General features: G+C 40.7%; 1 protein-coding gene across 1 annotated transcript; it reads left to right on the top strand.

The window, feature by feature from the left end:
• Positions 1-2,286: 2,286 nt before the first annotated feature.
• LOC107294419 (ryncolin-3) lies at positions 2,287-12,774 on the top strand. Its single transcript, XM_015823655.1, has 8 exons — positions 2,287-2,473; positions 3,966-4,103; positions 4,662-4,733; positions 4,990-5,025; positions 9,119-9,252; positions 9,671-9,800; positions 11,355-11,489; positions 12,412-12,774. Exons 1-8 carry the CDS (start codon positions 2,356-2,358, stop codon positions 12,657-12,659), a joined length of 1,011 nt encoding a protein of 336 aa, XP_015679141.1. The 5' UTR covers positions 2,287-2,355; the 3' UTR covers positions 12,660-12,774.
• Positions 12,775-14,564: the final 1,790 nt, after the last annotated feature.

The following is a 14,564-nucleotide window of genomic DNA, read 5'->3' as shown; positions in this document are numbered from 1 at the left end:
AAAACCCATCTATTCCATGCGGCCGGCCTGGCGTAGTTTTGATTGTGTTTTGCTAGGGGTTTTATATGGGGTATTTTAGAGCAGGCTTTTTATTCAATATTTATTGTGATTTTTATTATTGCCTGTTCACCGCCCTGAGTCCCGTAAGGGAGATAGGGCGGTATATAAATTTAAATAATAAATAAATAAATAAATAAAACAATGCCAGCAAGGACCGTAGGGGTGACCGAGAGGGAAGTGGAGGCTTACCGGGACAGATAGCAGCTCCCGTTCTGTTCAAAGAGAAGAAAGATGACTCCTTGAGGTTGTGTGTTGACTTCTGTGGCATCAACGGGGTTTGTGTGGAGAACATGTACCCCCTGTCGCTCATGAAAGACCTGTTAGCCCATCTGGCGAAAGGAAAGATGTTCACCAAGCTAGACTTATGGGAGGCGTATTACAGGGTCCGCATCAAATGAGGGGATGAGTGGAAGACAGCCTTCAACTGCCCACTTGGTAGCTACCAGTTCCAGGTGATGTCATTTGGGTTGCAGGTGGCAAAACACCCCCAGCGCTGACTTTGTTTGCAAATCGTTGGATTAAAACATTTGTTGAAGCATTCCTGTGTGCCAGTCACCCTGTCCTTCTTCTGTCATGTCTGAGGAGGCTAGGGACTGGTAAGGATGCTGACATACCAATTTGCACATAGGTTGCAATTAACGTCAGAAGAAAATAGTCACTATCTGGAATGCAAGAAGAAAACTGGATGCATGAAAAGAGTTTGTCTTAACTAAATAAAGACAACTGTTTAGTTTGTCTTAACTAAATAAAAACACAGCAACACTGCAAAGACAGAAAAAAGTAAATAAAATTTGGCATTAACAACTCAAATCACAGGAATCAAGGGGACCACATTGCTTCATTAAGCAGGCTCTAGGGATGTTTTGTTTAAAGGAGCAAAACACTCTGTTAAAGCTTTGCACAATCATCATTTCCATTTTGAGACTACAATTCACAAGTGAGAGTTTCTCAGCAGAAAGTTGAAATTAAAATAATTTTTGCCATTGTTTTTTTTCTTTTAATTTTGTGGTTTGAGAGCTGCTGTTTAGGGAGATCCTTTCATTCACTAACCACTAACCAGCCCTAATTATTGTTGATGTTGGCCTAAGAGACACAAAATAATGTCCTGAAATAGCCAGGAAATGTTCAACAGAAACAGAAATAAATTACTTTTGGTTACCAGTTTTAAATGAATTTGTTTACTTTAAAATATCTCTGCTGTTTTTCAAAACAAGTTTTCACAGGTCAGGTTACAGAACTTAAATGATGCCATGTGATGACAAGAGGCTTCTTGTTCTGGCATTTCCTTTACCTGATGGTCATCGTTTTGGCAGGATTCTCTGACTATTAGAAATAGCTTTTTATAATCACATGCTTTTGTCCTCAGGAACAGCCACCTTACCTTCAGTTAGCCTCTTCTTTGACTTGCATTTTTTTTCAAACTACAAAGCCTTCTCCAGTGACTTTGGCCTCCACATTATGTGTAAAAAAATATAAGCTTCAGTTTCATTGTTAATAGTTTCAGTGAGTAATTTTATTTTATTTTATCCATCATTGGATGACTGATTTTTCTTGCAATTCAAGATGCTATCAAAATTTTACTCCGATCGCCAGAAGTTAAAGGCATTATTTTGTGACTGTTATTGTTAACCCAGGAACCCAGCAAATTTTTATTTATATCATTATAATTACTGCAAGTATGTATGTGGCACACACAAAAATGGCTTTTTTTTTTCCTTTTAGTAAAAAAAATAATTGTCTAAAATCAGTGATTTGCTATTGGTGAACTAGGAATATGGTCAGCTTATCATCAATGAGGGATTTCTTGCAGGGTAAGATTGGCTCAAGGATTCCTTCTCAGAAAGATATGAATGTGCTGCAGTGTGCTTCAGAACCAGTCCGAGACCGAATGTCTTACCCTTAAAACAACAGTATCAGTTGCTTAGTGAATGTGGGAACTTGTCTAATCAAGAAAAGTGTAGGGATTTATAGGATTATTGATTAAACCAATATGTTTTTTTTTTCTGATACAATGTGGCTACAACGCACATATTGTTCAATATAAGGAAAGGTTTGGTAATGTGACGAACATTGCATCATTCAAGAGTATCCTTTTTGCTTAACAATATTGAACTCTGCTAAAGGTGCACAAACAGAGATTGCAAAACAGATATGGGCATATTTATCCTTAGTCAGAAAATGTAAGCACTTCCTGATTTCTCTGTTCATGCAATCATTAAAAGACATCCATATATATAAGAGGCAAGACAACACACACCTCTGGCTCAGAAAGAGAGAGAGAGCTGGCAAGGCAAGATGAAGCCTTGGGCTGGTTTCCACCTGATTTTTTTCCTGGTTGCTAGTTCTGTGGAGGGACAAGTCTCAAATGATGGTACTGGAGGACTCCAGGACACTGAAGCCACTTGCTGTGCACGTGAGTCCCAGCTGTGTGAAAGTTCAGCTTGGTTCTTAGCCTGAGTGGGATGTCTGTGTGCAGGAGCAGAATGTTGGAACATTCAATAAAGCCAGTTCACGAGAAAAGGAATACTTGCCTCACATTCTTTCTTCTACTCTAAGCATGAGGACCCAAATTGTTGGAGGCAATACTGACTCTGCAAACTGCTTAGAGAGTTCTGTAAAGCACTATAAATCAGTATATAAGTCTAAGTGCTATTGCTATCTAGGCATCGCTGACTAGCAGTTTTGCAGATAAAGAGATGGCTCAGGAACAGGTAAGGGACGGATTATGGCTGCAGTGAAGTTCTGTCTTAAGATTGAGCATTACTTGAGGGTGCTGATGGGATTTAAAGGTTGGAGAAAGTTAATGAGTTGTGATGCTCTTTAAGGGAAAGAGTTCCTTTAAAAGCAGCAGCAGCTTCACGATAGTTTTTAATGATCAATAAGTTGCTTTTTAAATAAATAAAATGAGAGAATTGATCTTGAGCTACAGTGTAATTTTCAGATGACATTTTATTCATGTGGAACATATATTAGCTGGGGTTTTGATACCTGTAAAACATTATTAAGATCGTTACCTAAGCAGCATGTGCCTAAGTATTTGCCTAAGCACTTTTATGTATATACTTGTATAGGTAAACATGAGAACAAGAAAGTTTAATCCTACATCTTCTAGATGCAGACAGGGCCTCCTAATGAACCGTGCTTTATGTGGAAGCCCTTAGTTTCACACTGAATAAAGGGCGAAGATGAGAGCTGGTTTGGTGTAGCGGTTAAATAATCAGGCTAGAAATTGGGAGACCATGAACTCTAGTTCCGCTTTAGGCACAAAGTCATCTGACCTTGGAACAGTTATTCTCTCTCAGCTCTAAGAAGAAGGTGAGGGCAAGTCACTTCTGAGAAAGCTTGTCAAGAAAGCTGCAGGGATTTGCCCAGCAGTTGCCAGAAATCCAGAATCATTTAAAAGCATGGAAAAGAAAAAAGAAGAGGAAATAAAAGGAAAGGAAAGGAAAGAAAAGAAAAAAGAAAGAAAGAAGGAAAGAAGGAAAGAAGGAAGGAAGGAAGGAAGGAAGGAAGGAAGGAAGGAAGGAAGGAAGGAAGGAAGGAAGGAAGGAAGGAAGGAAAGAAGGAAGGAAAAAGGGGGAGTCAAAACAAATCAAGGATTTTTTTTAAAAGAAGTATGCACTCTTGTGTTAGAGAAGAGTCCTTGGGGAATAGCCTCCTAATTTCATTCTCAGATTCTCCAACAGCCTAGGAACAGAAATGTTTATGTGTGGAAAATATGAATGGAAGAACTTTTGTGTCTCTTTTGTACCCTAATCACCTTACCTGCTGCTCCACCCTGATTTTCTAGCACCTCACTCGTGCTATTTTGGTTTAATGTGAACCTGTTGCTCCATAAGGAGACCATACTGCTTCTCTTCTGCTTTTCATGATGTGTCCTTTTTATGCTCTTTCCCCTATGCCAGAGCTGAAGGGCTTCACACAATGCGGAAATGACAAGATTATTCTCCAGGGCCAGGCTGGGATACCTGGAATTCCAGGTGTGCCAGGAACAAATGGATCACCAGGGCTAAAGGGTGACTCAGGTCCTCAGGGGCCCCCAGGTGAGTAAATGCCCATTGAAGATGTCATTCCATGTATTCGCAGCAGCTTATTTGCTGCCTTTCCTTATAATGGTGGGAAGCAAACTTTGTATTAATAATGCTGCTTGCCTAGAAAAGGATAAGTTGCTGGCAGAGAGACAAAAGAAATCCTCTTTCTCTCAAATGCTAGATAGGAAATGAAAGTTGCATGTTCTTTAGTCAGTAAGAGGATTCTTAAAGGTCAATGTCTTAGCAAAGTAATCAGGAGATGATTCTTTGGTTCTCCGGTGTTGTGGGAACTTTTTTTAAGACAGGTGGACTAGATCATTTTGTCCTATGAATTGTTCTTATGCCCATGAGTTTTTTTCCTTTCAGGAGAATTGGCAATGCTATCAAGGATTTGTTAGTCACTGAGCTACAAATCCAGCATAACTTCATACAAATCCAGACTCTCAACAGTTTTGAGCTAAAATTTTCATCTGTGCAATATCTGGCTTCAAAAATCTTTTTCTAGATGTATTTAAATGCTCCTACGCTGGTCTTTCTCCTCCTCTCATTCTTCTTTCTCTTCTTCTTCAGGTGAAAGAGGTTCTGCTGGGATAACCGGAAAAGCTGGACCGAAAGGAGACAGAGGAGACAAAGGCGACAAAGGTAATGCATCTATTGATTGAGATTAGAGGTTGGGCAAGAGCTGGATCAAAGGGGAAGCACTGGCACATCTGTATGTCACAGATAACACTTTATTTCATGGCGTCCTTGGTTGAACTGTTTGTAATATAGAATCAAATGATGATAGCAGTCCATCACAAAGAGGAATGGGCAATACCCTGGCATGTAAGAGGTTGTTCTTAGGAACCTTTCTGTTTTTCCACTGCACAACAAATTGCCTTTTTTCTTCTTCTTACAGGAGATGCCTGCAGCTTTGACAATTGCCAAGCGAAAGGTATGCCCCTTCTTCCTCTTTCTCAATAGCTTCCTTGTTGGGTTATTATTAATGATAATAATAAAGTTGGAAGGGACCTTGGAGGTTATCTAGTCCAGGGCTTTTCAACCAGTGGTACGGGTACCACCTGTGGTACATTGGCACCTGGCAGGTGGTATGCGACCATCCTAGAAAAGTGGTAGTGGGGGAGGGGAATGAGCTGAACCGGTGGCAGCACCACACAAGAGAGATGGCTGGAGCGAGAGATGGCTGGAGCGAGAGATGGCTGGAGCTGCAGGGCTATCAGGGCTCAGCGGAAGCACCAGGATCAGCGTCAGGCTCCAACTGGAGCTCGGCACTGATCCTGGCGCTTCTGCTGAGCCCATAAGAAGCACCGATCAGCTGGAAAGTGGCACTGATCCTGGTGCTTCTGCTGAGCCCAGAAGTGCCGATCAGCTGGAATGTTGCAGCATCTCCAGGTTCTTATGATTTACATTCAGATGCTTGGCAACTGATTCATATTTATGACGGTCACAGTGTCCCAGGGTCATGTGAAGTGACCAAAACCTGCTGCAACCACCCAGCAGATGGGGGGAATAAAAACCAAACACCCCCTACCCCACCACCACTGCCAATCCTCAACAGAAATGCTCACAGCAATGGAAACCTCGGACAGGAGGAAGAACACCGCCGGGTGGGCAGGCAGGTGTCTTGCTCGGCTGTGGCTTGGGGGGCACTTTTTTCAGTGCCATTGTAACTTCGAACAGTCACTAAGCGAACTGTTGTAAGTCGAGGACTACCTGTACTTTATCACTTTTTTCCTTTTTTGGGGGGGGGGTCATGAAGTTTTTGACACCTTGCTAGGCGACTGGTGGTACTCGGATGTTGCCATATCCTAAAAGTGGTACAATGGGTGAAAAGATTGAAAAGCCCTGATCTAGTCCAACCCCCTGCTCAGATAGGAAATCCTATACCATTTCAGACAAATGGCTGTCCAGTCTCTTCTTAAAAACTTCCAGTGTTGGAGCATTCACCACTTCTGAGGCAGGTTGTTCCACTGGTTAATTGTTCTAACTGTTAGGAAGTTTCTCCTTAGTTCTAGGTTGCTTCTCTCCTTGATTAGTTTCAAATCCATTACTTCTTGTCCTGCCTTCAGGCGCTTTGGAAAATAAGAGGACTCCCTCTTCTTTGTGGCAGCCCCTGAGATATTGGAACACCGCTATCATGTCCCCCCTCGTCCTTCTCTTCATTAAACTAGACATACCCAATTCCAGCAACTATTCCTTATATGTTTTAGCTTCCAATCCCCTAATCATCTTTGTTGCTCTTCTCTGTACTCTTTCTAGAGTCTTAACATCTTTTTTACATCGTGGTGACCAAAACTGGATGCAGTATTCCAAGTGTGGCCTTACCAAGGCATTGTAAACTGGTATTAATACTTCACATGATCTTGATTCTATCCCTCTGTTAATGCAGCCTAGCACTGTGTTGGCTTTTTTGGGCAGCTGCAGCACACTGCTGGCTCATATTTAAGTTATTGTCTATTAGGACTTCAAGATCCCTCTCACAGTTACTACTATTGAGCAAGATACCACCCATACTATACCTGTACATTTGTTTTTTCTTGCCTAAATGTAGAACATTACTTTTTTTCACCATTGAATTTCATTTTGTTAGATAGTGCCCAGTGTTCACATCTGTCCAGATCCTCCTGTATCTTAAGCCTATCTTCTGGAGTGTTAGTTATTCCTGCCAGCTTGGTGTCATCTGCAAATTTGATGAGTTCCCCATCTATCCCCTCATCCAAATTGTTGATGAAGATGTTGAAGAGCACTGGGCCTAGAACAGAGCCCTGGGGCACCCCACTACACACTTCCCTCCATGTAGATGCAGTTCCATTGAGGACCACATGCTGAGTACGGCTGGTCAGCCAGCTATGAATCCATCTGATGATGATGCTGTCTAACCCACATTTTTCTATCTCATCAAATAGTACGTTGTGATCTACTTTATCAAATGCCTTACTGAAGTCCAAGTAAATTGGTTGATTCAATTTTTCATCCAGATGGTAACTGGATAATTCTGGGAGCTGAAGGCCAAGAAACATAGAAGCATCAGATGCAGAAAGCTTGCTTTGCTAGTGTCAGCCTTGCCAGGTTTTCATAACTAAACTAAGAATGCTTAAAACCTGCCAATCATTTTCTTCTGACCTGGCACGTTCCTATTTGTGCCAACCACAATCTCCATCATCTGCAGCAGCCTCTCTGTCTTAATAGATACAGTGTACAGTATTCTTAGCCATTTAATGGACTGAATAAGTCAAGTTGGGAAAACATCTTTCTTTTAGCTCCACTCTATTACACTTCTAAACAGGCTTCGTAGTCTCAATACTCTCACCAAGTTCTAGAACTTTTTACAGAAAGTGTTGGCAGTCAATCAGGTATAAAAGCAGTATAAATTATTAATGTAAGCAGGTGGAATTAATATAAGCAGGTGATAAGAGCTGATGACTCTTTCTTTCTATCTGATTATTTCCTACCAAAATACCTGAAATTAAAATTACAAGAACTTAGTAAACTATCTGATAAGCTTTATTTTTATGTATCTTTACAGATTGTCAGTAAATATGTAAAGTGATGAGTTCTGAGACCGTGCAATACTTTACATTCCTTTACATGGGAATATATGTTTTCTTAATCTTAGAATGAAAGGCTTTTCATGGTCTGGGGAAAAGTAACATGTTATCAAATATACTGTATAAAAGGCACTAAGATATAAGAAGAAATTCAATGTTGAAAATCCTTCAGAAAAGATTGCATCCTCATATATAGAGAAAAATGGCAATTGAACTGGAAGAATTCAGAATGAATAGGGGAATATGAGATAATATATTTAACAACAGGTAGATGGAAACATCAGAAGAATAGCTGTACCATTTGCACAGGTATATATTGTAAGACAGTTGTGTTCTTTCCTTGACCAGGAATCCTTGCAGGTGATCACTCATGCCCTGATCACTTTATGATTGAACTTCTTTAAGGCACTCTACATAGGGCTACCCTTGAAGACTGCCTCGAAGCTACAATTGGTTCAAAATAGAATGGTAGAAGCAGTAATGGGCCCATCTCATCATGTCTGTATGTGACCACAGCTATGAGAGTTGCATTGGTTGCCAGCTAGCTTCAAAACTCTGGTTGTTCCCCAGGGTTGCATAGCATAGGACCTGACTACCTGCCAGGTTCTGGCAGAATGGATCCCTTCAATTAAATATTGTCCTCTTATGGGACCTAGGGAGCATGACGTCTCTGCCATGCCCCCCTCTCTATGAATCAGCATCTCTCTACATATATGGAGCACTCAGGATCCACTGGAGTAGAAAGCTGTGATTGAATGTGTGGATGACCTGGGGGGATAAGAGAAAGAGAAGCTGCCTAGCAAAAAAGAAGACAAGAGAGGTAGGATCCCTCAATGGACAAAAATGGACAAAAATGCCAAATCCAATCTAAACATCTGGCTAACTGGGCAACAAATCATAAGAATAACACTTATATAAAAATACTTGAAAAATGATGAAAGACCTGGTAAGATCTTGGTAAACATTTTGAAGTGAAAATAATATTTTTAAAACGTTGCAACTCTGAAAGATGGGAATAATGGCTTTCTAAAAGATATATGTCTTCAAATTTTAAATTTTACTCTGATGCATATACTTATCTGATGAAGATAAAGAAAAGTTTTTGTAATAGCCAAATTAAGAATAGGTTTTGGATTAGCACAAACTCATTAACCACAGGCTGAGGATCATAATTATACTTGTCATTTGCATGTATCAATATTCCCCAGTGAGACTCAAACTCTCATCATCCTCAGCAAGCAATAGTTCCAAATATATCTACTCCTTTCCCCTGGAATTATCTTGCTGTATGTAAACTTTTGTGTAAACTTTTTTATAAGGGATCTCCATGAATTCATTGCATTACAATAAGCATTCATATTCCTACAACAGAGATTATAGTGATTTCACACTTGGGAATCCTCCACAAAGGTCAACATCTGTCCCAGACATATATTTTGCCTGAACTGACCCACCCAACTCTCCCTACTCTTTCTCCAGAGACAGAAGCCAGAAATTGCAAGGACCTCCTGGAACGTGGGGAGACCCTGAATGGCTGGTACACAATCTATCCAACCAAGGGGAACCCAATGTTGGTTTTCTGTGACATGGAGACAGATGGAGGAGGCTGGTTGGTAAGTGGGAGCACAAAGAGGAGGAGGTAGAGATAATTTTCTACTTGTATGCATCAGAAGAGCAAGAAATCCCATATTACTATAATTAAACTTTTAAACAAGTAGGCTCCATGGTGTCATTTTTGTTATAAAATAATAGCAGCTGTTGAGGGACCCATCAGTCTTCTCTCATCTGAATAGATTAGTGATGGACAACTTGCAGCCCCAGGGCTGAATGAGATTCCCAAGGGATTTGAGCCTAGGACAGTAGAGAACTGAAGGCACAAAGATGGTCCCAAGGAGTTGGTCCCTAATTATGACTTAGAAGAGGAGTCATCGTTCTATTCAAGTCTGAAAGACAGTCTCCCCACTTGAGAAATGGCATACGTTTAGGAAAGCAGCTTCTCAATCAAGCATATGTTCCCTTTCTCTCCACCAGCTCTTCCAGAGGCGGCAGGATGGATCTGTCAATTTCTACCGTGACTGGGAATCATACAAGAAAGGATTTGGGAGGCAAGAATCAGAATTCTGGTTGGGCAATGATAAGATCCATCTTCTCACCAGCTCTGGTAAACCCAAAATCTCCCTGATACTCAGTTTGATACTTTAAATCTGTTTACACAGACAGTGTTTATCTTTATCATAATTAATTTTTAAGTATCAATCTTTCCAGATTCAGCCCTTTAATAGTACCAGAGACTCTCTTTGCACCACAGAGACACAATATAGCAATAGCAATAGCACTTGGACTTATTTACTGCTTCACAGTGCTTTACAGCCCTTTCAGAGTCAGCATATTGCCCCCAACAATCTGGGTCCTCATTTTACCGACCTTGGAAAGATAGAGGGCTGAGTCAAACTTGAGCCAGTGAGAATCGAACTGCTGAATCGCTGGAAGCCGGCAGTCAACAGAAGTAGCCTGCAGTACTGCATTCTAACCACTGTGCCACCACTCTGATCTGTTAGTGTCAGTCCATAAGACTTAATTTCCATTTCCTTCCATAGAGATGAATGGTATATTCCAAATTCATAAATCAAATCTGGGAAAAACAGGTGTTCTTTCCTGTAATTTGGAAATTGTCTTGGAGCTTTATGCAGCATGATTCCCCAAGAGGGCTGATCACTAGCCGAGGAATAAAATGTTAGAATCAGGAAAAAAGAAAAAAGAAAGTTACCTTCTTTCTCTGGGGGTCCATAAATTTTCTTTTTGAAAAAGTGTGTGGAACCAAGACACCGAGAAACCATCTGTCCTGTCTTATCCATCATTTGTAGGGAGAAAGTTATTAAAAGATTGACTTTGTAAAAGGTAAAGAAAAAAAATGGCAGTGCAGAGGATCACTTTCTAATTGTGTAAAAAGATTGGAAAAACTCAAGTGATACAGGGGTTTAATCCCCCTTGGACTCCCTTTGTGCTCCTGTGATTCTGTTCCTCTATCTTGAATCCTCATCATTGCTTTTGAGTGGATATGGATCATAATTCCACTTTGATCATGTCCATGTGGAGTGAAAGTCTACTACAGTGGTGGCGAACCTATGGCACACGTGCCAGAGGCAGCACTCAGAGCCCTCTCTGTGGGCACACAGGCCATGCCCTGGAGATGGCAACCATCCCTCTTCAACCAGCCGCCCGCTAATTCACCGAGGTCCCACGTGGCCAGATGCATCCCAGCACCCATGCGCTCGCTGGCCTCTGTGTGCAGAGGTCGATGGTGTCAGGCAGCAGCCGCCCCTGCCACACCTTGCCCTGTGACAATGGCACCCCCACCCTGCCTCGCCTTGCCTCGCCTCACCCCGCAGGTCAAGCCCCCTGTCCACCGCCCCACCTGGCGGAGACCCCCTGGATCTCCCCAACCCTGTCCGGTCCCCACAGGCATCCCTCCCCACGAGCAACATTGAGGTGATCACACCCACCCAATCTGCCATGATCACCACAGCCACGCCCACCCAGTGGGCCACGCCCACCTGGCACCCGGCGATAAATAAGTGGGTTTTGGGTTGCAGTTTGGGCACTTGGTCTCTAAAAGGTTCACCATCACTGGTCTACTACAATGATTAGCAGGCTTCCATTCAAAGACTTCTGCACCTTAGTAATTCTCCAATAATATTTATCTTTTGGTATTCAGGAACACAGCGACTGAGGATTGATCTGGAAGATTTCAATGGTTCCAAAACATTTGCAACATATTCCCATTTCAGAATCGCAAATGAAAGTGAAAAATATGAATTAATATTGGGTTCCTATTTGAGTGGCAACATGGGTGAGTAATAGAGAAAATGCCTCTGCATTTGTGTACCTTCTTACGGTGAATATAATAAACATAAATAGTTGGTTCGAATAGTGAGATGGGCAGCAAATAAATTTAATAATAGAAAAACTGGAGAAGATAACAAAATGCAAGCAGAAATAGAACATCTTGGTAAAAGAAAGCAAAGATAGTACCAATAGTAATAAGTGCTTTGGTACCTATTCAAGTACCACCACTTGAACTCCACTGGCATTGACAAAATCACCACTAGTCAATTGTAAAAGCACATTTACTTGGAACAGCTTACATCTCGCAACAATACCTGTAACACAATCAAACATCAATATCTGCCTATATTAGGTCCTTTGGAAGGACTCGATAGGTGGATAAAAATGCCAGTTCCAATCTAAACATCTGACTGCATAATAATATCACATGACCCGATGCAGAATGCAGAAACAATTTAAGCCAGGGGGCTGCCTAATTCCTTTCTAGCTTATCAGAGGGACAATATGGGAGTGTGAATATGAAGAAACAGCCCTTCAACTGGTCCAAGGAGCAAAATGCAATCCCAGATTCAGGGAACCTATCAATTCCTTGGCTTAATGTGTTAATGGGGGTCATGATTTACAACGTGGCCTATTAGATGGACTTCAGGGTGGTGTATTCAACAAATCAAGTCAAGCAAGCCATGGCTTCAGGAAACAGGTAAAGCCATTGAAAAACACATTGCATTATCTTGACTGGGCTGGCTAGTGATGCCAAAGTTCAAATTTGGGAAATTGTGCAAATAAACCGGATGCTCTATCATTTATATTTAATCCCTTTCTAATTCTTAGTGGTGTAGGAACATTTTTCATTGGTGAAATACCTGTCAGGTTTGTATTCCTGGAAGAGATGAACTTAGTGCTTCCCTGTGATTTCCTCCTTTTAGGTGATTCTTTCTCGGGGCACAATGGCCATCCATTCTCTACCAAAGACAGAGACAATGATATCTATGATGAAAATTGTGCCGTAAGTTTCAAAGGAGCCTGGTGGTACACTAAATGCCACTCTTCCAACCTGAATGGCATGTATCACAAAGGGGAGCATACCTCTTTTGCTGATGGCATCAACTGGCATACTGGGAAGGGGTATTATTATTCTTACAAGTATGCGGATATGAAAATTAGACCACAATAAATGAAACCACAGTTTGACAAATTCTTCAACATGACCCAAAATGTACTAGCAATTACTATTCTTCTATATACTCTCTTCTGGAAAAAAAATTAAATGCAGCAAATCTTTAAAACTGCTCCTTCGTGTGTTCATTGGACTGTTCTCTCTTCTAGTAATCCCTTTTCTATTTACATGGGGATGGGGTTCAAATTCTTTTCCTTCTTCATCCCCCCTTTTTTTGCTGAGGAAAAAAGTGTTCCTCAATGTGCTACAAAGCTGACATTTATAGATCTATAATCCATAAGTAGGTAAAGTAACACAATAATTTCTACTCATTTGTGTGCCTATGCCTTATGAATCAACTTCAGTAACAGGATTAATTGGATCTCTGTCTTAGTAAAGCATCCTTGGAAGGTTTTCATAAACCTATTGCCTTAAACCAGGGGGTCTTCAAACTGGGCCCTTTTATGACTTGAGGAATTCTGGGAGTTGAAGTCCTCAAGTCATAAAAGGGCCCAGTTTAAAGACCCCTGCCTTAAACAACTAAGTTCACAGAAGCAATATCTGAGACAGCTGTGTCACTGTTTTTCATGGTAAAGGAAATCTGTGGAATGTAACTCAGATCAAACATGAGAATCAACTTGTAAGGGGAAAAATTCACTTCTTTTCAGCTACAGATTCAGCCACCTATTTCACACTGAATCGGAAGTCTAACTCACAAATAAATTGATCTGACTTATTTCTGTGGCATTTTACTGTATATGTATGATCATTTTTATGCAGGACCTGGTGTTTTACAAAAGTTGCAGCCTTTGAGAAAGTGTTTTCAACACATGCAATGCAGTTTAATGCTGAGGGGAAATGCCTCCAGAAGGAAACGAGCTTGTCTCTCATCCCTAATGGTTGGCAACAGAGTGTTTGAATCTCCAGAGTATGACTGTAAGCCCTTGAAGGTTAGTCAGATGTGATGTTTTGTCCTACATAATGAAGAACCCTCTCTCCATAATTGATCCTGAGATCACACAGTTTCAGAGTGCTCTTTCCATATCCCATGTGTGAATTTTCACAGAATTCTTTCTGAATGTAAAATTCTAGGATGGAATTTTACAGCCAATTCTTATGATTTTATACTTTTTATTTTGCTAAAATAGCACAGCCATGTTTGTTTCTACTTTTTACACATTTATAGATTATGTCATGTACACATCAGAGATTGTCAAAAATTGTGGGGCTGTGTCCCCCTCAAATTAATGCATTCATTTAAGCCAGGATGAGGATGGTGGCAGTGGTGGCATTGATATGAATATCAATAGCTGCTGGAATAATTGAATTATCTGCATTGTTATATTTTGGTACAGAAATTCAGTGTGTAGTTGATTTTGTATGCAACTTAGTAAGAATCTACAGCCCCAGAGAAATAATAGAATTACTGACTCTGTGCCTGTATCTGAGCCAAACACATATAATTGTTACACAAGACACTAATACATTTGTTTATAGCAAATGTGTTCCTGTGTTCCTTTATAGTAGTGCATCTATTCAAACCAAGTTAAAAAGTCTCCTATGAGGATGAATGTGAATTGCGTAGGATATGCACAGGTGGATAGGAATTGTCCATGGATAATTTACAATTGCTCCGTAACAGAGATGAATGATTTTCACTTTCTTATTTCATAGATCTAAATCCCAGATTCTCTAACTAAGGCTAATTAATATTTTATTTGGGTTGAGATAAATTAACAGAATTGCCTGGGTGAAAAACCATAATAAGCTAGATCAGAATCAATTTGCTTTCTCAGAGAAGAAATAAATATTTCCAAAAAGGTGAGGTAAACCAGACACTCACCAATAAAAGATTTGTTTCAGCCAAAACCTGAGATGGCAAAGTCTCGGGTAGGTCCCAAGAGAAATTCAGCGAAACTCTAG

The sequence above is a fragment of the Protobothrops mucrosquamatus genome, unplaced genomic scaffold (assembly GCF_001527695.2).
Source record: "Protobothrops mucrosquamatus isolate PMUCROS unplaced genomic scaffold, P.Mucros_1.0 scaffold_178, whole genome shotgun sequence".
NCBI classification, from domain to species: Eukaryota; Metazoa; Chordata; class Lepidosauria; order Squamata; family Viperidae; genus Protobothrops; species Protobothrops mucrosquamatus.
Note: the sequence above shows the minus strand (reverse complement) of the source record. Positions and strands in the feature narration are given on the sequence as shown.

What these genes read in the sequence shown, in the direction of transcription:
- LOC107294419 (XM_015823655.1), top strand. Translation starts at nt 2,356, where the DNA reads ATGAAGCCTTGGGCTGGTTTCCACCTGATTTTTTTCCTGGTTGCTAGT. An exon ending in TGAAGCCACTTGCTGTGCAC is followed by an intron (nt 2,474 to 3,965) that starts GTGAGTCCCAGC and finishes CCCCTATGCCAG; the next exon opens with AGCTGAAGGGCTTCACACAA. An exon ending in AGGTCCTCAGGGGCCCCCAG is followed by an intron (nt 4,104 to 4,661) that starts GTGAGTAAATGC and finishes CTTCTTCTTCAG; the next exon opens with GTGAAAGAGGTTCTGCTGGG.